At 29.7% G+C, this 21581-nt stretch overlaps 4 protein-coding genes across 4 annotated transcripts; 3 read left to right on the forward strand and 1 right to left on the reverse strand.

The window, feature by feature from the left end:
* Window positions 1-84: 84 nt before the first annotated feature.
* On the reverse strand, window positions 85-2279 carry LOC112765632 (pectinesterase QRT1). The gene is made up of 5 exons (XM_025811518.3): window positions 1900-2279; window positions 1250-1445; window positions 962-1165; window positions 531-766; window positions 85-438 (listed from the first exon to the last, which is right to left on the reverse strand). Exons 1-5 carry the CDS (start codon window positions 2241-2243, stop codon window positions 291-293), a joined length of 1128 nt encoding a protein of 375 aa, XP_025667303.1. The 5' UTR covers window positions 2244-2279; the 3' UTR covers window positions 85-290.
* Window positions 2280-8567: 6288 nt separating this feature from the next.
* LOC112765944 (small ribosomal subunit protein uS10c) lies at window positions 8568-10842 on the forward strand. The gene is made up of 4 exons (XM_025811814.3): window positions 8568-8906; window positions 9844-9903; window positions 10005-10357; window positions 10668-10842. The coding sequence occupies exons 1-3, from the start codon at window positions 8649-8651 to the stop codon at window positions 10314-10316; spliced, it is 630 nt and encodes a 209-aa protein (XP_025667599.1). The 5' UTR covers window positions 8568-8648; the 3' UTR covers window positions 10317-10357; window positions 10668-10842.
* Window positions 10843-13120: 2278 nt separating this feature from the next.
* On the forward strand, window positions 13121-14948 carry LOC112764430 (serine acetyltransferase 1, chloroplastic). Its single transcript, XM_025810013.3, has one exon. It carries the CDS (start codon window positions 13329-13331, stop codon window positions 14469-14471), a length of 1143 nt encoding a protein of 380 aa, XP_025665798.1. The 5' UTR covers window positions 13121-13328; the 3' UTR covers window positions 14472-14948.
* A 1171-nt stretch (window positions 14949-16119) lies between these two features.
* Window positions 16120-19501, forward strand: LOC112764431 (desmethyl-deoxy-podophyllotoxin synthase). The gene is made up of 3 exons (XM_025810014.3): window positions 16120-17163; window positions 17412-17538; window positions 19005-19501. Exons 1-3 carry the CDS (start codon window positions 16252-16254, stop codon window positions 19499-19501), a joined length of 1536 nt encoding a protein of 511 aa, XP_025665799.1. The 5' UTR covers window positions 16120-16251.
* Window positions 19502-21581: the final 2080 nt, after the last annotated feature.

Raw genomic sequence — 21581 nt, forward strand, 5'->3', positions numbered from 1 at the left:
TCCATTTTGCATTCTTTATTTCTTTTCACTTCAACATTTTTCTTCTTATTCTTTCAACAAAAAAAAGCATATTGCGGTTTAGCATTAATAATAATAATAATAATAAACATTTAGTTTTCTTTAATTTGTACTTGTTTGCAACACTTGAACACACACTCAAATAAAATTCATAAAAAAAATTCATTTGCTAATGTGTAAGGAGATAAACGAGTTAGAACAATAATATACTAATAAAAGTCATATACATATTACATAACATAACATATCATCTCTATATATATAGAATAATGCTAGAGTCTGAGCCATTGATCTCCATTGATGAAGCTCTTGCCAAGGAAAGGCCTTGCTTCCTGATAGTTGAATGATTTTGACCATGCCACTCTCTGTCTTCTATCTGCTCCTCTTCCCATGTTCTTATATTCACCAAACACTGCAGTCCTGCATACAATTACAAATACTAATTAATATTGAATCCAATATTACTACAATTAAATTATATGAAAATATTAGTCACATATTTGAATATATACCTTTTTCTTTCTGGATGGTTCCATTCTGACCAGCCTTGAGGATTGATGATATCATCCATGTAACAATTGGAGTATATAATTCTTGAGTAGTTACCCCATGCTCTTCCAAGGTACACACTCCCACTCCCTCTAATCTTGCATCCTACAAATGAAAATCCTGTGTCTTGCTTTTCTGAATCCCTATGATGTGCTGCAATTGCTCCAAAGCTCTCAGCTATTGACTCAAGCCTACATTTCTGTTCATTTTGTCAGATTTCGAATCGAGTAGATCTAATTCAATCTTAAAAACAATATCAAGGTTCTGAAAATCGAACGGCTAGAAAACTATTTATTATTAGCATATATGAGTGAAAATAAAGTATTTTTGCAACATAGGTGAATAGTGAACTAATAAACTAGGAAAGGAAAAGAGTACATAAAGTTATTGGTACCTCATAGAGTGATTTAGCACTGCCAAAGATGAAATCAATCTTTCCTTGGATGTAACATTTATAGAAGTAATGTGTTCCTGTGTTGTCTAAGAGAGTGTCCTGTGTTCCTTTGATCTTAACTTTATAGAACATGGCTCTATTACTGTTTACCCTTAGTGCCACTGCTTGCATTCCATTTCCACCAGGCATTGCAACCACTGAATTCTGAAACAAACCAAATTAAAGTTTTGTTACATATTCTGATATTGTTCCATAAAAGTAAAATAGAAAAATGTGTCCTGAATTTACCTCAAAAGTGACCTGAGAGGCACAGAAATAATCAGAGTCAATTCCAACAGTTGCTGAACCATAGGTTCCCAATGTTTGGCCATTAGGGCCTTGATCAGATGATTTGCTGTTCCAAGTAATCACAGCACTTGATGTTTCATTTCTTTTACCTATAAATGAAATATAAGGTTTGCTCTTTGGCACAAGCACTTTTTCCCTGCATAATTTTCATATAAACTAAGTCAAAGTATAGAAAGTCAAATTTTTTTTATTGATATCTACTAGTTAGGCTTAAAAAAAAAAGATCATAGCTCATCTTTTGTTATTATTTTTTTAGAGTTCAAACTCAAAGGGTAATATTTAAATTAGGCAAAAATCAATTTAGTCCCTCAATTTTATCGATTTTTTTCGAAGCGTCTAAATCTTTTTAAGGACTAATTTTGAGGATCCGGACTATAAAAAAAACTAACAGAAACTCATACCAATTGACCAACACAATGTAGGTAAAATTTTTAATCACTTGATGATATAAGAATATAGCTTTCAAAACAGAGGAATATTTGAGAAACCAAATATAATTGGTGCCATTAACCCAAAAACCAAAAGCTTATCTTTTTCATTCAAGAGAATTTATGGTAGATAAAAGTAATAAAAAGAAGTTAGTGACTGACCTATAAGTTCCTGGATAAATGTAAATTTTGACCCTTTCTTTGTTGTGATCTGGAACCATATTCACAGCACCTTGAACAGTTTTTGAATGTCCCTTACCATGTTGATCAACCACAATAACTCTAACCTCTTTCTTTGATTTCAATTCCAAACTCTCCTCCCCCACTTCCAAATCCTCCCAACTAATGTAGCTCTTCACATTATCATCATCATCATCATCAACATTCCCATTGAAATAACCTTCTTCTTCTTCTGCTGCTGCTGCTAAATTCACCTGAACCTTCAAACTCAAAACCATAACAACAAACAAGACCATAATAACTCTAGGAAACAACCCCATGATCATGAAGAAGAAGGTTTCTTTAGTTGTTCAAGAAACTCTAGTGAGAAAGTGAATGAAGAAGAATAAATAAAGCTTATAATGGTAACGGTTTATTTGAGTTGAAGCGTGGAGTAGCTGAATACAATAAATAAGGAAGCGTTGTATGTGGTGCATGAAAATAACATAATATTTTATTATTAATAAATAATAATAATATATATGAAAACATGGGCTTGTTTTAATTGTGTTTAATTGAAAGAGGAACATAAAGAGACTTTGTACTTGTGTTTAATTAAGGCAATAAACATAAATGAATGAATGAATGAATAAATTAAATGCAAGCATATGAATGTGCTAAGTGGTGAAGCAGAAAGAGTGTTGTGTAACTAGATAATAAAGTGTGTATGGTTTTTAAAGTTGAGTCACATAGAAAGAATAAGAGATGCTTGGTTTAATTTGGTCCAATGTTTGATATTATTAGTTTAGAAAAAAAGAAAGAAAAAAGAGTTGAAAATTAAAACTTAAAAGGAAGAAGAAGTTGCATTACATTAGTGGCAACAAGAAGAGCGGTTATAGCTTCATTGGGTGCAACTGCCTCCCACTATGTCTATGCTATATTGGAATTGGATCTTATTATTTACTTTACTTCATCAATTGCATTCACATGAATGCAATTTTGAGTTTAATTTAACATTTTACACACTCGTGCAATTATAACTGTTTTTTTTAGATAATTATTTACGTAGTTAATATAAAAAGTAATTTTTATTAATATAGCTTTACTGATTGAATACACGTGTAAAATAATTTTACGCAGACAATACATCAAAATTAAATTTATAAAATAAAAAGTATATGTAAATAATTTTATACGATAATTTAATTATTTTATGTATTTAAATAATAAATTTACAAGTTAGTTATTTACTTATTTTTGTTATATAGAAGTTTTTTATATTGCTAATATAGAAAAAATTAAATTATACCGTGTAAATGTAGGTGGAAACTCAGGTGCAGTAGACTTCACATGAAGTTGATAGTTGAGAGCCGTTAGATGAAATTTTAGTCAAATCAGTCAAATCATTTAATCGCTCTCAATTATCAACTTCACGTGAAGTCGACTGCAACTAAGTTTCTACCGTAAATGTATCATGTGTGTGTGATAGCAAATTAGTAATAGTAGAGTATATATAGCCTCATTCCTTTTTATGGGTTTCAATAATGAATTTTGTTGACTTGTTGATTTTATTTTTTAAATTTGGTAGATGATATGATTTTGGAAGTTATGGTTGAGCTACTACAAATGCTAATATTAAAATGTGCTTTTGAATGAGAAATAATTGGATAAACTACCATTGAGAATGTTTCTGGTCTTTAAAACAATGATTATATTATAAGCATTTGACCCTGCTTTTTTTTATTAATATTAATATTATTATTATTATTTTTAGTCCTTGCTTCTCTTTTCTGGTTCGTTAGGAAGATAATAAAAGAAGAAATTGTGAACCAAAGAATTTTAACTTGATCTAATAGAAACACAGAAAAATTGCGGTGGACACTGTTGTTTAGCTTTAAATAGACAATTTGGTAGTCACCAAAAAAAAAAAATAGACAATTTGGTAGGACCATTTTTTTTAATGGAAAATGATATTTATACAATTATTTTAGGTTTAATTAATCTTGTGGTTCTTATAGTTTCGTAAAATTTTTAATTAGGTCTCTATATTTTTTTCTTTTTAATTGGGTCCCTGTACCAATTTTTTTTTCAATTAAGTTTCTCTTAGTAGTAATTGACTTAATTTTATAGGGACCCAACTAAAAAACAAGAATTGGTACATGAACCTAAATAAAAGAAAAAAAAAAGTGTAGGGACCCAAATAAAAAAAAATTGGTACAAGGACTCAATTAAAAGAAAAAAAAGTATATGAACCTAATTGAAAATTTTGCGAAACTATAGAGACCAGTAGAGTAATTAAACCATTATTTCATTCTATTTGTTTACACTAGATTAACAAAATAATAATTCATGCAAATAGTCGATATTGGTGGTAAAAAAAATACCTAAAAAATTGATAATTTCTGAAATAAATGACAATATATTAATAGCTAAAAAAATAAAAATTAAGAAAGAAAATTGAGAGATAACTTGAAGCTGTAAAGTGAATCATAATTGGAATAAAAATATGGACAATAAATGTAGCTATCATATAATGATGAGTGTAGCAGTTACAATATGTTATCTTGAAGAATATTGAAGAATATTTGGTGTGGGTTGTTCTTTAAGTACCTTGTTAATGTATGGGACTGTACAATACCAAATCATTTCAAAACTCTCCATTCTTCACTACTGTCATTGGCAATTTAAGGTAACAAATAATTACTATGTAGCATGAGGCTGCTTCAAAGTCTTTGTTCATGAGTGCCATTGCCATGCCTTACTCTCTCTCTCTTTCTCTCTCTCACATCACATTTGTTTTTTAGATAATTATTCATGTAATTAATATAAAATATAATTATTTTTATTGATATAATATTATGTAATTGAATTATTTTTATATATTAAAATTAAATTATTAATAATAATAGCACACACATGGTTCCATCACCTCTCACCTCTCCACATTTATGATAACTTGGTTAGGATCATAGAGTGATTCACTGAATTGGTATCAATTTTTGCACAAATGTGTATGTATCTCTAAAGTCATGGTGGTGTTGCTACTTTCTACCATTACTATTCCTCAATGGTAAGACATTGTATTTGATTACTTGGTCAAAATTATTTATTTATTTATTTATTTCAATCTAACCCATTTTTGTGATAGTAAGTATAGATTTCATGCTCTAACAGAGTTCCTAATATCAAGTCATCAAAAGGAGCAGAGCATTTTATTTTTAAACAAAAATTATCAACATTTATGATCATTATTTTGATTCTTATGACAATTTGTTTGAGATTTTAGAATTCTTGTTATTAATTTGTGTTTTGATTTTTTTTTTCTTTATAAAATTCTAAAAACAAAAAATATAAACCAAACATCCCCTTAAACTTGTGAACCAAGAAAAAATATAATATGAAAATGTTGTATTTACTTTAATTTCCATGAAAATATCTTCAAATGAAAATCCTGTATCTTCTTCTGCTGAATTTCTATGATGAGCTGCAATTGCTCCCCGATTCTCAGCTACTGAGTATAGTATACATTCCTACATTGAACTTTTCAAATAAGAAATTTTTCAATTCTTATCTTAATAAAGTTATAGCCAAAAAACTGGAAAGAAATATGGGAGTATAATTCCTGAAATTAATTTTCATATAGAGCTGAAATATATATATATATATATATATATATATATATATAAGTAATTTGTAATTAATTCCTTAATAAAACATGAAATTAATTTTATGTACATGGGACAAAAGTAATTTGTCTAGACATTTCAAAAAATGCAAGAAATTGATCACTATTTCAATATTTTTCGCATATTGAAGGGGGAATATATATATATATATATATATATATATAAAAGCTTCTCGCATATTACCAAAAACAGAAAAAAGGTTTTAAAAAAGTTTAAAGAGATTTTTTTTCCCCGCAAAGTGCAAGGTTTGAGACATTACACCAAAAATCTACTCAAATATAAATGTTTAAGCCAATAATTCTCTGAGTGAATAATTAGTTATTACTTTAAAATGAAAAGGAAAATAAAGTAAGAACTAACAAGTGATTACATGAAAGAGTGATTTTGCTTGGCCACATACGAAATCAACAGATCCTTGGATGTAAGTTTGGTAGAAATAATGGGTTCCTGTGTTATCAAGGAGAGTATCTTGTTCCCCAACAACCCTAACTTGGTAGAATACAACTTTATCTACCAAATTCTACTATTAATCAAACAATATAACAATCTTGTAAATCAAACATCTTTCAACTTTCATAGTCATTTCTATTAGTAAGCCAACTAGTAAAATAAAAAATATGAATTTAATTTTGATATATTATTATTGTAAAACAGTTTTATTGGTACATTCAATTATTTAACATGTTATTAAAAATAACTATTATAATAACAGCGTGAATAGTGATAAAAAAACGAAGGTAATTTTTTTTATAACTGAATTTGTCTAAATCTTTTTATATTCTTAGTGCATTAAAACTAAACTCAAAATATATTTTATTCAAAAAGATTTTCAATAAAAATTGATCTTGTAATTAGATAAATTCAAAACCATACAAAAATTGATCTCTATTAAACTATTCTTCTATATTAGTCTATGACAACAATAAAGAAGTCTCGTGACCCACAAATTCAGCCCAACAGAATACATAAATTCAATTACAATTTTAGTCTTTATTATTTTATCTTATCTTATCTTTATGTTATCTTCTCTTCTTATCTTATCTTTACTTTTATCTTTCATAGGACAATGCTCTATATATATTTAGTTTTACCCTCATAGTTTACAACACATGTTCAATTCAATTAATCAATAATCAATAAAAATTCTTTCTTTGCTTTTCCTATTCTTTCATAATTTTATTAATCTCTAATTTTTTTTAAAAAAAATAAATTAATAAAAAAACGCATAAAATAGTTATATCTCTAATATTAAACATACATAAAAGTTAACAATAAGAAAAGAAAAACATATTAGAATTATGATGACAATGCTAACAAAAAAAGAAAGAGTTGAAATTGAATGTAAAAATGGCAATAATTATGTACCTATAAATTCCAGAAAAAATATAAATCTTGACTCTTTCTTGTTTTGTTGAACTATATCAACAGCACCTTGAACTGTTGTTAAATCTCCATTACCACCTTGATCAACCACAATAACTTGTCTACCATTATTCATCATCACCAGTTCACTACTCCTCTATGACAAGAGGATATAATTAATAATGGTTTTAACGGAATTAATAGCTAGGAATAATTAACCAATATATATTGGGTTTAATTTAAGGAGGGCTAATAAGATTAAGCATAAGATAATTGAATGAGCTAATAAGGCAAATAATTAATGAAGGACTGAAACTGTTAGAAGTTGGAAAGAACTCCTCAGCAACAAGTGCGGTTGTAGCTTCATGAAACTAACATAGGCACATTCAATGCAAAACAATATTTTCTTTTCTTCGGTGAAGAAAAAAGAAATTATATATGGTTAATAAGTAATATGGATTAACCAGTAATAGAGCTAGGCACAAAGAAAATTAATCTGGATATTAGCTAAATTAATCTCTTTTTTTTTTCTAATAATTAAAAAAGTTATTTAACAAGAATAAAAATATTAGCTAATTAACATTTTTTCCTTGTATCTAAATTGGTATTAGCTAAATTTTTATTTTTTTTCACTAAAAATGGTTTTCTAAAGATATGATACTTAAATTTAATATTTAAAAAATCTACATCGATTGAACTATATAGTTTCAATTGGCTCCTACTTAAATGATATATAGGAAGAAAAAAAAAATCATATTTAACAATATGATTTATGTTTTGATATATAAATTCTTATTTTTCACTTTTATATATAAAGGTTCACAATTTAACTTTATCTACTTTACTTTTAAATGTATCATAGTATGGTCAATGAGTAATAGTTCAAATGGCATAGTCTCTCCATACTCAATTAAGAGGTTGCGAGTTCGAGTCTCCTATCTTTGGTTAAAAAAAAAAAATTATCATAGTATGATTTATATCGATAAAAGAAATTAAAGAAAAAAAAAAGTAAAAATTGCTTGAGGTTCATATTTTTCAACTGGCACCTCATTAACACATATGGTCCATTTGACCATAAATAAGAATTAATGTAACTATTTACCTTTTCTTAATTCCATATACCAAAAGCTGCGCTGATGTGATTGTTTTTTGTTAGGCCACAATTTTTTCTTCATTTATACCTGTGTATATATATTCGAGACGACATTTTAGAAGTTTAAATATTGTTTGGTAAACCTACCCTTACATTGGATTCAAGTGACCAATAATAAAAAAAAAAAAAAACAAAAACAGTGAAACACCATGCGTTGGTGTGAAGTGACAAAGTTGAGTATACAACAAGAAAATATGTAATTTAATATGAACAATTTTACAGAGTTAAGAGTTTTCAAAAGTTTTTATTTAAAGAAGCCGAGTGTAATTGTTAAAAAATAAAATTGTTACTGCCAAAAAATTAGAATGTAAAAAAAAATTGAAATTGGGCCTACTGTTTTTGGTCAATAAATTGGATCGTATCTTCAACAATGATCCATATGAAGTTGAGTACTTATTCATTATGGGCCTCGAACAGTAACTTAGGCCCAAAATATTTTTCTAAATAATAATTTAGAAAACAAATGGATCCACCTGACCAAAAAAAAAAAACAAATGGATAAAATTTTTCAGATAGTGTAGAGTGAGCTTCTTCACCTCAGAGCTTCTTCGATGGCGATGATTTCTTCTCTCTCTGCGGCACTACTTCCTCCTCTTTCTCTCTCTACCTCTTCCTCCTCGCTCTCTTCCAACCCAAAGTTTGCGTCTTTGTGCTTTCAATCTGGTAACACCTTCAAGCTCAGAACCCCTAAGCTGCTTCACTCATCAACTAGGGTTTATGCCGCGCCTGAAGTTTTGGATTCTGAGGAACCGCTAGACGTACCTCCAGAAACCCTTGGCGATGATGAATCTGAGGCGACCACCTTTCAGGTCTGTGCATATCGCATTTCTTCATTTTTGTTCATTCGAATTCGGATAACTTGAGTTTTCTGGATGGTGAAAATGATAATTGGAAATTGTGCAATGTAATATAGTATATATCTATGTATATTGTTTGATTTGTTTCTCAGAGTGCTTGGTCACTAGAATGAGATTGAATTTAACAATGAATGAATGAACTTAGCTCTATGATTTTTCTTTAGTTTTGTGGATTCAATTATGGATTAGGACAAGGAGCCTGGATAGAATTTTTCTACCATTAGGTGGATATAATGTTCTAGCAAAAGGATAACTATGCAAATGTTTAGGATAAAATTTTATAGTTCAAGCTAAGAGACACACTTAACAAAGGCAAGTTTCTGTTGAGGTTACTAATAGTGATTTATAAATATAATCCTTTTTCACTAGATTGAGTTGTATATATGAATCAAACAATGCTATTTGGTCTGATAGAGTAATGATTGAATCCAGCTACTCAAAGGAGCTGGAATTCAGTTAAAACAGTTTGAAGTTAGTAATGCTTTAGCTTTCAGTTAGAGTTAGTTAGAGAAGTCTGTTAAGAGTGCCAGGTTGGCTCTTCAGTTAGTTACAACCTTCCATTCACATTTCTGTTCCGTGTCTGTATATATAGCAGAGCACTGTAACATTGTAATTAACTTGAATAATAAGATTAAGATCAGATTCAATCACAAAACTCTCTCTCTACTCTTCTTTCTTTCCTCTTCTCTACTCAGGCCTGGTACCTTTCATGGTCTTTGTAAATTCACAGTTTTTGGAACTGAATTTCCAAGAGAGTTTTAATAAAAAATCATATTCTGTCAAAAAAAAGAAAATGATATCTCGCTTAGCTATGAATGAATGATATCCATTCATACTTCTCCTGAATCAATTTGGTGATTTTGTTGATTTTGTTGTGTTGTTTTCTAAGGTTGGAGATTCAGACACTCGTACCACTTCCTCAATTAGCATTGGTGGTGATCCAGATATGGTATATTCATCAACTCTGTTATATCTTGTTCCCGATTCGTAACTGTTTTCCTTAATTCCTTATCAATTTCAGTTTACCTGAAGTTTTCCCTCCATTTTCAGATGGCGCCTAAGCAGAAGATTAGAATCAAACTTAGGTCTTACTGGGTGCCCTTGATAGAGGATTCTTGCAAGCAGATACTAGATGCAGCAAGGAATACCAATGCAAAAACCATGGGTCCTGTACCATTGCCAACGAAGAAGAGAATTTATTGTGTTCTTAAATCGCCACATGTACATAAGGATGCTCGATTCCATTTTGAGATCAGAACACATCAGCGTCTCATTGATATTTTGTATCCTACAGCACAAACAATAGATTCTCTGATGCAGCTTGATCTTCCTGCTGGTGTGGATGTAGAGGTCAAGCTCTGAGCTATCGACATTTTACGGCTCTTAATCCATATTGCACCCGAGTAAGCTTCACTTCACCCATCAATGGTTAAGAAATGTGATTTTTTAAAAGATACAGGGCATTTCGCCTTCAATTGTCATTTTGTTTTCTGCACTACATTTGTATATACCCTAGCAAGGTTTTCAAAAAGTACCTACATTTGTTGCATAGATATTTGTATAGACTCTACTTTGTTGTAGTGGTGTATTACCTTTATTGGTTTGAATTTTGAAAAGCTATGCATGATGCTATTCCCTTGCAAATGTTGTCTCCTTTACACTTTCTGGCATTGTTGATTTTCTATTGATGTCAAATTTTATTATGGTTTCAAGGATTGGATTATGTTACTGAGAAAATTATCTGGGGGAAGACACTTCCAAATTATTGTTTGGACAAGCTTGTTGAGTAGTAACCTGATTTTCCAAGTTGAAGGCATAAACATGCATGCAGTTCTTACGGTTGATTCTTCCCTTGATAGAGAGCTTTGTTGAATTTTTATTCTATGTATGTAATATGATTGATCCACATGCAAATCAAGTGTAATTTATAATGAAGGAATCCTAGAATATTTTATTTTTTCAAGTTACTAAAGCCTGTATTTACCTATATCTATTTATTTATATCGTCATTTATTTCAGCCCTATAGACTTAGTCCACAGAGTTGTAACATTTAAACATTTCATATTCCAATGCTTGTAGAATGAATTACAATAATATTTTGGTTAAAATAATCTTTATAAAAAAGAGGTTCATTAATATTGAATTTTGAATTTACATGGAACATGCTTTTTAATAATTAGAGTATATAATTGTTTGTACATTGGTACTTATCGATAACTGAAGTTATAAATTTATAATCATATAATAATACACGTAAAATTTATGAAAACAAGCAAGTATTTTTCTTTCGCTATGAAGATTGGTCTAAAGATGATGAATACATCGGTGAGATTTCATTATAGAAAAGGTAAGAAATGCAGAACACATGCCTTTGTCTATTTCTTTTCTTGTCTTCTATCATAGCAATCCTTCACTAACCTTTTAGTAAATGAAGAAAATAAAATGATGGTGCTTAAAAGAAGTAAATATAATTATGAATTTACGAATAAAAAAGAGGACAAAAATTAAAACATATACAAGTTTGTAGCTACTTCTTCTTTATGTTGCTTGACCCCAATTATTGCTGCTGCTTTTTTTTGGGTTGGTTTATATTGATGTTCCGGTCAAGAACAAGATAAGCTTGCTTTCTAATTCAACGATTGTGCAAACGAAATTATTATACGATTTTGTAGGTCCTAGACCTTTCTGACCTTATATAAAAAGTATATACAACATAAAGCATCAAATAATACATTTTTTGGTAATTAATAAAATGAGAACATTATTTGTATATCCAAAATTCCAAGTGGAGAATCTTTTATTTTTAGAGGCTGCTATCCACGATTCCATGTCCCCATAATATACAAAGAATAAAGCTTAAAACCTGAAATGGGACATGAGATATAACATAAAAAAGGTACAATATTTAATTATTATAATTAAAAAAAATTATTTACATAACAATAAATTTATGTGAAAATAATAACTAAAATATTGATACATATTATATTAAATTATTTAATTAAATATGCTAAATTATCTAAAAAAATTTTAATTATTATCTTCACATAAAAATAAACAGAGTCATCTAATATGTTTCATTATTATATTCAAGATATATATGTATCTATATATTATATCAATATATTTTAGATAAATCAAATTTCGATCCCCCTAAATTATATGATATTACAAATTTACAATATATATTATCTAAAGTTTATGATTTTGTATATATTTTTAATATATAATATTGCTTATTCTTTAAAAAAGAATTGGTGTAATTTACCCATATATTTTTGTATAGGATGCACACTATTATAGTATAGCTTACTTTTATTAATTTTCATACATTGCATTCTGACCCATACACAGTCTTGTTTTGTTTGTATGGAAGATATTATTATTTATTCTATCAATACCCAAAAATAAATGATAGAATAAAAAACTTTGTTATCACTTATTTTAATTGGAATATGAACAATGGTGATGTAAGGGGTTACATTAGAAGTGCCTTGGATATAGTGGTCAAACAATCTGACTCTATGATGCAAAAATGAACTTTTCTTTTAATCATCAAAGACTCAAGGTCTTCAATACATATTAAAATTTAGAGTAGTGCTAGGGAGCCAATGGCCTAAGTGTACAATATGTACAATGGGCTAAATTTTTGGTTTATGAATTAAATGAACATCACTTATACTATGCAGAATAACCATCCGGATACCAAGGATAACCATCCGGATACCAGGGATAATAAACATCTCATGTTATAAAAAGTTAATTTTGGGTTCACCAAGGTTTGAACTCTTGATCTTCCGCATCTGGAATTCTTATACCATGTTCTGAAACCACTCATCCCAAAAACGTAACTTGACAGGATAATGTAACACTAATAATGATATCTCTAATACTTTCTAAACCTTCATTGTACACATTGTACGCTTACGCCATTGGCTCCCTAGACTTTCTCTAAAATTTATTATAAATGATTGGATTAATGATTTATTGATGGAAGATGTGTTTTATTAATTCAGTATTTTGAGTAAATCTAACAGTCATAAACATAAGTAGATATATTATCTCCAAAATTATCGAATAAATGTTGAGTATAAAAAACAAAAAAAAAATATTTTATTTAATTTTTGGGTAAATATTGTTTTTTTATTAATCCTCAAACAGTTTACATATGATGTTTTATATAATCTAGAGTGCTAGATTCTTGTCTCCACTATCTCTCTCACCAACTCATTCATTCATTCTTCTGTGAACTTTCCTTTTGGATCACAAATCATTGACCAATCTCCAAACACTAATAATCATTTCCTCATAAACATTCTTTTCCTGCCAAACCTACTTTCCCAGAAAATCTTCAAAACTTTTCCAGGAAAATCATGGTGCTCATGGCAGGACGCTCCCTCACTTCCTTTGTCAACCCAACACCAACCCAATTCTCTCTTCTTTTTCTTCTCAATCCAAAGTTCTTAACTTGCCACACCCCTTTTTCTCCTCTCACTCCTCTTCCTTCACCTAAAACCTTGCCTTCTAAGTCTTCTGCTTCTTTTTCTGCTTCAATTGATGCTTCAAGTTCAACGTTGACCAAAAATAACTCAAGGGGTTTCTCCAGAATCTTCAGAAACAATTTCACTGATGGTGTTTGCAAGTACCAGGTGAAAACTCTTCAGACTACCCCTACTTTTGTTGAGGAAGTTCAAGAAAATGAAGCTGTGGATCTATGGCCGAAGATGAAGGAAGAGGCTGAACTTGATGTAACTGAGGAACCTATTCTGAATAGTTACTACCAATCTTCAATTCTGTCTCATGATTCATTGGAATCTGCTTTGGCCAATCACCTTGCTAACAGATTAAGCAGTGCAAGCCTTCCAAGTAACACACTCTTTGATCTTTTTGTTGGGATCTTGAAATCTGACCAAGAAATCATGGATTCTGTGAAGGAAGATCTCAAAGCAGTTAACGAAAGAGACCCTGCTTGCATAAGCCATGTGCATTGCTTCTTGAACTTCAAAGGCTTCTTAGCATGCCAATCTCATAGAGTTGCTCATAAGCTATGGCTTCAAGGAAGAAAAGTCTTGGCAGTTATGATCCAGAACCGAGTTTCCGAGGTTTTCGCAGTAGATATTCATCCCGGTGCTAAGATTGGAAGTGGGATTCTGCTTGATCATGCAACTGGATTAGTGGTTGGTGAAACTGCAGTGATTGGTAACAATGTGTCAATTTTGCATAGTGTGACTTTGGGTGGAACTGGTAAAGCTTCTGGTGATAGGCATCCAAAGATTGGTGATGGGGTTTTGATTGGTGCAGGGACTTGTATTTTGGGGAACATTAAGGTTGGTGAATGTGCTAAGATTGGTGCTGGTTCTGTGGTGATTAAGGATGTTCCTCCTAGGACTACTGTTGTTGGGAATCCTGCTAAATTGATTGGAGGCAAGAACAACCCTGTTAAGCTGGACAAGATGCCTAGCTTCACCATGGATCATACTTCAAATATTACTGAATTTTATGATTACTGTATTTAGATTTTAGCATGCATTTACTCTTCGGTAGGATTCTCAGGATATAGAACATATGAAAACAGGATTCAGGAACAAGAAAAGATAGAATTCTGTCTGTCTCTGATAAATTGTCTCTGAGATAGAGACATTTTGCCTATTTCTCCGAATAAGTTCGATTTCCATGTGTTTCTGTATTTCTGTCCTGAGATAATTACTGAATAAGTTGGCTTAGAGTTGAAGCTTGAAACATGGTTTAGGTTTGTATTCTTGATTTTGGGGAGGGTGGCTTCTTGTTTGTTATGTAAGAGTGAATCCATGTTCTCCTGCTAACAATAAACGAAAGAAAAATAATAACAGCAAAGTGCCCTCAGGACCATTGTATTAGTCTATCAGAAATATTTAGTATGCAGAACAACAAAGCTGTATCTATAAGTGTTGTTGTAAGGTTTCAGAACCATCCTTCTGTAATAACTACTACAATAATTTAGGTTGTGTTGCTTATATAGTATCTTACATAGTATGTTCTTGTTTTGTGGTTCTCCTTGTGAGACATGCTTGTTTTAATTAAATTGCAACCAAATTGTGTGCAGTTATGTAATAAGATCAGTAACAATCATAGGTCAAAAATTGCAGCCTCACATAATCTTCCACTAGGACCATAGGAACTATCAAGCTTTGATAGCATACATCACTTCATCGGCCATAGTTCTCTCTTCGCCGGAGATTGCCAAAGAGGTCTTGAGACACTGCCTTTCCAGAGTGACCTTGCTTTCTTGCCGCAGAAGTTGTTTGCTTCACAAAAGTGGCTGCATGTGATTACTGATTAGTGGAGTGATGCATAAAGTGAAGGAGATGTATAGAACTAGTGATATGATTCTTGATAATATATCAAGACAAAATCAACAACCAAGAATGTTGATAAAAGATGGTAGTCTTCTGTCTTTTGATTGATGAAAACTCCCTTTTGTGATTCCCATTTCCTACAAGGCAGCCTTAAAATCCAAGCCTGGTTAAGGTCTAGAGGATGGAATCATGGAGTATATATATATATATATATGCACAACAGCTAAGCATATAAATGTGTGCAGTAATCTCAGTTGTTTGCAGATAATTTAGCTTTCAAACAATAGTTATTCTGCATCAAGTGAAAATTTATGTGAATGAAGGGGCAGGGGATTCAATTTCTCTACTTGCTAAGCTAAAACAAACTTGAAGATCAGTTGTTTGATATATCAATGAGCAACCAAGTCCATAATCTAACACCATTTTTCCTGATATCAATTTAGGAAAGCAGCTTCAATAATTAAGAGTAGACTTTGTGGATATTGCATATAAGATTGAATTGAATATCTATTTGAATATCTCTGGCTAGCTATGGCCCTGCTTCTAATTAAAGACCAACTCTATATAAACAAATTAACTCAAAAAATATTGATAAATCAGTTATAAAAACAATAATTAACTCAAAATATATTATAACAGGTTTGATTTTCTAATTGCATGAAAATATTTGTACTGATTGGTAAAGCTGTATAACTTGTGTCACAGGGAATATTAATTAGTTTGGTGAAGAGGGACCAAATCCAAAATAGATTGATTAAGAAAGTGCCTAACTTTTATTATTTGGTAGATCATCTTTTTCCTTTTTTTTTCTTTTATATGAAGTGAAATTAATAGTTGAGAATCATTAGATGATTCGACAAGTTTAACTAAATTGTTATCTAACGATTTTCAATTATCAACTTCATGCGAGTCTCCACCTGTATATATCTTACACATAAGCTAAATTCTAAAACATGTTTCCATGATGGAGTTTCATTTCTCATCATTCTCTATCATCCTTCAAAGTCCTATTATCATTATCATCTTAATCTCTTTGATCCTCAAGTTGGGAAGAAAGAGATTCAAAACTAATGGCAGAGCATCAAGTAATAATCTTCCACCAGGGCCATGGAAGCTACCAATTCTCGGAAGCATCCACCATCTCATCGGCGATCTTCCACACCGCCGCCTAACAAAACTATCCAAAAAACATGGCCCCATAATCCACATGCAGCTCGGAGAGACACCAGCCATAGTCATTTCTTCACCGGAGATCGCCAAAGAGCTCTTCAAAACCCATGACACCGCCTTCGCTCAACGGCCTCAGTTTCCCGCCATTGAAGCTCTAACTTATGGTTGGACAGATCTTGCGTTTTCGCCATACGGAAACTTCTGGAAGCAGGTAAGGAAGATTTGCACGGTCGAATTGTTGAGCGCCAAGCGCGTTAGATCGTTCAAGTTCATAAGAATGGAAGAGGTTTCAAGCTTAGTAAGATCTGTCTCCATGAACGTTGGTTCATCCATCAACCTCACTGAGATGTTCTTGAACATGTCATACAGCATCATAGCGAGAGCCACATTCGGAAAGAAAACGAAGGATCAAGACGCATATGTTTCAATCATCAAGGAAACTTTAACATCTTCGTCACTTGCTTTTGGTGTTAGTAACTTGTTTCCTTCTCAGAAATGGTTGCATGTGATTAGTGGAGTGGAACGTAAAGTGAAGGAGATGCATAGAACATGTGATAGGGTTCTTGATGATATCATTGATGAAGCAACATCAAAGATAGATGGAGATGGAGATGGTACTCTTCTGGGTATTCTTTTGAAACTCAAAGAAAATGGTGCTTGTGAATTTCAATTGACAAATGACAATATTAAAGCTATTCTTCAGGTTAGTATTAGTTTAATTTCTCTGTATTATCTGGTTAATTTCATGTTTGTTTATTAAGGTTTTTGAAAATATATAATATAGGAAGTGTTTCAAGTGTATCGGAAACACCGATTTTCTAGTTATTTTAACCGTTGATCTAAATTATAAAAAATATATATAATATATATTAATTGAAATCAACGGTTAAAACAATTGAAATACTGGTGTTTCCGGTACACTTAAAATTTTTCTTAGTATATATGGTGTAGGACATGTTAATTGCGGGAGGTGAAACTACATCTTTAACTGTGGAATGGATTTTCTCTGAGATGCTAAAAAATCCAAGAGTGCTGAAGAAAGCACAAGCAGAAGTTAGGAAAGTTTTCGGCAACAAAGGTTATTTTTTTTTATAAATATTTTTACTGGAAGAATGTTAAAGGATCATCAAAATTTATTATTTTTGGTCATCAGTTGGCTATCAATGTTTAAAAGTAAGAGATAAAATATGTTATTAGATTACTAGATTAAATGAATTGAGTTAAACTAATTTAGATTTGGTCGAGTAGTCAGCTCATTGGTCTGCTTAAACAAGTGTTAGAGGTTGACCAATAACATACCCTTAATCAGGGATGGATTCAGAAAGTTTAGTATGGAGGGACCGAATTTTAGATAATTTTTTTTTCATTTTATAAAAATAATTAATATATAGTTATTAGAGTTAGTTTTTCAAAAAATTTATCAAAACATATATATATATATATATATATAATTATAAAATTTTTCACAATTTTATTTTTAATATGATAGTTACATAAAAAAATATAACAATATCAATAGTACATTATAAAATTATAAAGTACCAATAATTTATAGCGTGTTTAGTTAAAAATGATTACATATTTTATTAATTAAAATTAATTCTTTCAAAAAATTTTAAAAATTTGAAAATAAATGATAAATTATTGATTATTTAAAAGACACAATACTTTTATAGAATACAAGATATAAGATATTTTTATAAAAATTTTTCTTTCAACAACGTAAATTTAAAAGAAAAATAAGTATTTTTTATAAAAAAAGAATATCTAAAGTATATAATGTGATTACCAAAATATAACTACGCAAGTTATTATTAATATAATAATATAAATTTTAAATATGTTGATATCAAATAAACAAATGATGTTTTTTAAATAAATATAGAGATGATTATATAAAAACTAATTTGAAAGTTACAAAGACTTGAGCATATGATATTAAATTAGTTAAGTGAAAAATATTAGTAAATTAAACAATTAAGACATAAATCTATTACATAATAAAAAATAATACATATAAAAATACTAAATTATATAATATTTTTTATTTTTTTAAATACATATCTCATATATAAATATAGTTTCTAAAAATTTTGGGGGCCGAGGCCACTACTCGCCCCCTCTAGGTCCGTCCCTGCCCTTAAATGGAGCTAAGTTACACAACGGATTAATCCTTGATCTGTCGAATTAAAAAATAATGTGGAAGTTGATGATTAAGTGATGACTAAAAATAATAAATTTTAATGACTCATAGTATTTTTCATTTTTAAATATGACTCGCATGAAAAAAGTATATATTTGTATATCCATAAAAAAAATAATTTAGATGAATTGAAAATATTTTATACGGTTATCTAATCACTAATCACATCTATGTATTTAGATAATTTTTTAAATAATAAATTTAAAAATTAGTTATATAAAATTCTTATATTAATATTATATAAAAATTAAACTCTTTTTTGTATAGTAAAATTTTTTATATTTATATATCATACTATATTATATTTAATATATACTTGTATTTGTATTTGTGCCACATAGATTTTGTTGATGAGATGGGTCTTGAAGAATTGAAATTTCTAAAAGCAGTGATTAAAGAAAGTATGAGACTACACCCTCCAACTCCAGTGTTACTTCCAAAAGAGTGTCTTAAATGTTGTGAGATTAATGGATATACAATACCAGTTGGAACTCAAGTGTTTGTAAATGTATGGGCAATTGGAAGAGATCCAAAATATTGGAGTGAAGCTGAGAGATTCTATCCTGAGAGATTCTTGGATAGTGAAATTGATTACAAAGGATCCCATTTTGAATTCATCCCATTTGGTGCAGGGAAAAGAATGTGTCCTGGCATTTCATTTGCTGAACCTAATATTGAACTTCCACTTGCACAATTGTTGTATTATTTTGATTGGGAACTTCCCTGGGGAATTAGTCATGAGAATTTTGACATGACTGAAGATTTAGGCAGTACTATGAGAAGGAAAAATGAGCTATTTGTGATTCCCATTGTCCACCATAATGTGCCACTTGAATAACTCTATTTACAAATTTATTCTTGGATTAGAAATTTATACACCGTAGTTTATGTTTATGAAATTTAACATTAAATTCAGTGTTATTTGACATATTTTTTTTTTATTAATTAGTAAGAACTTGATACTGTGAAAAGTTTAAAATATACGTACGAAAATAAACTAATAGATTACAATCTTATTAATATTAAATTTAAAAAAAGTTAGTGTAAAATATAATAGTCTTTATTATAGATATATGATCGTAATTAATAGAACTATTAAATCAATAAAAATTAATTTACATGAGAATATGATATATATAATTTTGCTTAAAATGACAATAATGTCTTCTGATCCTATATATTACTATTATTATTAAATTAGACTGAATTGAAATGCAAAAGTACTGATTTGGTTTAGTTTGTGTGTTTGTTAGTCTTAAAAATTAAAATTTAAATTAAAATAAAAAATTAAATCTGATATTTTCAGATTATATTCTCTAACTATATACTCTTTAATTACTAAACTATAATTATTTTTATTTTATTGTATCATATAAAATATATACATATAAAAAGATGCGTATGAAATACGTATAAAAGCAATCCACTTTGGGACGTTAGTTGTTATTAAATATTAATACGTTCGTTCCGGTTCTCTGCCTTGAACGGTCCTAACTTCGGACTAGATCAGTGTAAAGTCCGGTTTTTCAGTTTTTCGATCGAACCAGTCGATTCGATCCGATTTTTATAACTATGGGTTCTGCAACTCTCTAACGGTAAAAATATTTTCTATCCATGCCAATTTTCCCTCGTACTGGATCAGATTATCTATAGCTGAGCTCAGCTATACAAATCAAAGTCTCTTCTGTTATGTTATAGTCTGGCTGCTCTCTGAAAAGTCCAAAATGAAGTAGTATTCGAAGATAAGTGGAGAATTCTTCAAGAGATAGTAGAAAGAATGTCAAAAGCCAATGAAAATTTCTAAAAAATCTGTATGGATCAGAATCCAGAGTTTAATTTCACTCACCAACCACTCTTGAGACTTTAAGTGCTGAGAAGTGGGAATGCCCACCATCCAATCTGTGGAAAATTAATGTCTATGCAGGTAAAAGAGGAGAAGGATCAATTATGAAATAGGGGCAGTTATCCGGAATTGGTGTGAAAGGATTGCTGTAACGGTCACGTAGAATATGAAATTGTCACTCCTACTCTTTGAAGCTGAAGCTTATATGTGTGCAATGGATCTTAAACTAGTCTATGAATATTGTCTTTTTGAAGTAATCCTGGAACATGATAATGATAATATTTAGGTGATCAATGCTCTAAATAATAAGAAACATGGCAGAAATTATTTTGGTAACTTTATTGCTAATTGTTTTCATTATTCTAGCTTTTTTAGATCAATTTCGTTTTCTTATGTCAAGAGATCTAGTAATAGGATAACACATGAATTGGCTCAATTAGTTTTACCAATCCAAATTCAATGTAGATAGAAGAAGCACCTCTTTACATTTGTAATTTGGCCCTATTTAATATTATGAGTCCTATTTATGAATAATAATTACCTATTTCATCTCTCAAAAAAAAAAAAATTTGATGACAATAAATATATTTTTTTGGCAATAAAGAGCCGTCCCTAAGAATAACAAAACTAACCAAATGTGAGCTATGTACAACTGTGATTTTTGACTTGCAATGGATAAATTTAGTTGGGTTTGGCATCACATGAGCTAATATAATTAGAAAAAGTATAGATAGATAATAAAAATATTAAATAATATAAATAATAAATATGTCAGATATTTAATTTAATAGATATGTAGATGATTTAGTTTATTATTTTTAGTTAGATAACTATTTTTTTATTCGATTTATTCATGCACAGTTAACAATGACTGAATATTCAATTTATCAGATGTACAAATAGTTATTATAATATTAAGATTTAAAAAATAATTTGAAGATGGAATATTTTTTTATTTTATTAGATTAATTTTAAAATTTATTATTTATATTATTTATAAAAATTATTATCTACCAAATAAAATTTAATTAATTATTATTGATACGATAGGAGAGTGTTATGATATGAAAAAAAA

This window comes from Arachis hypogaea, chromosome 17 (assembly GCF_003086295.3).
Source record: "Arachis hypogaea cultivar Tifrunner chromosome 17, arahy.Tifrunner.gnm2.J5K5, whole genome shotgun sequence".
NCBI classification, from domain to species: domain Eukaryota; kingdom Viridiplantae; phylum Streptophyta; class Magnoliopsida; order Fabales; family Fabaceae; genus Arachis; species Arachis hypogaea.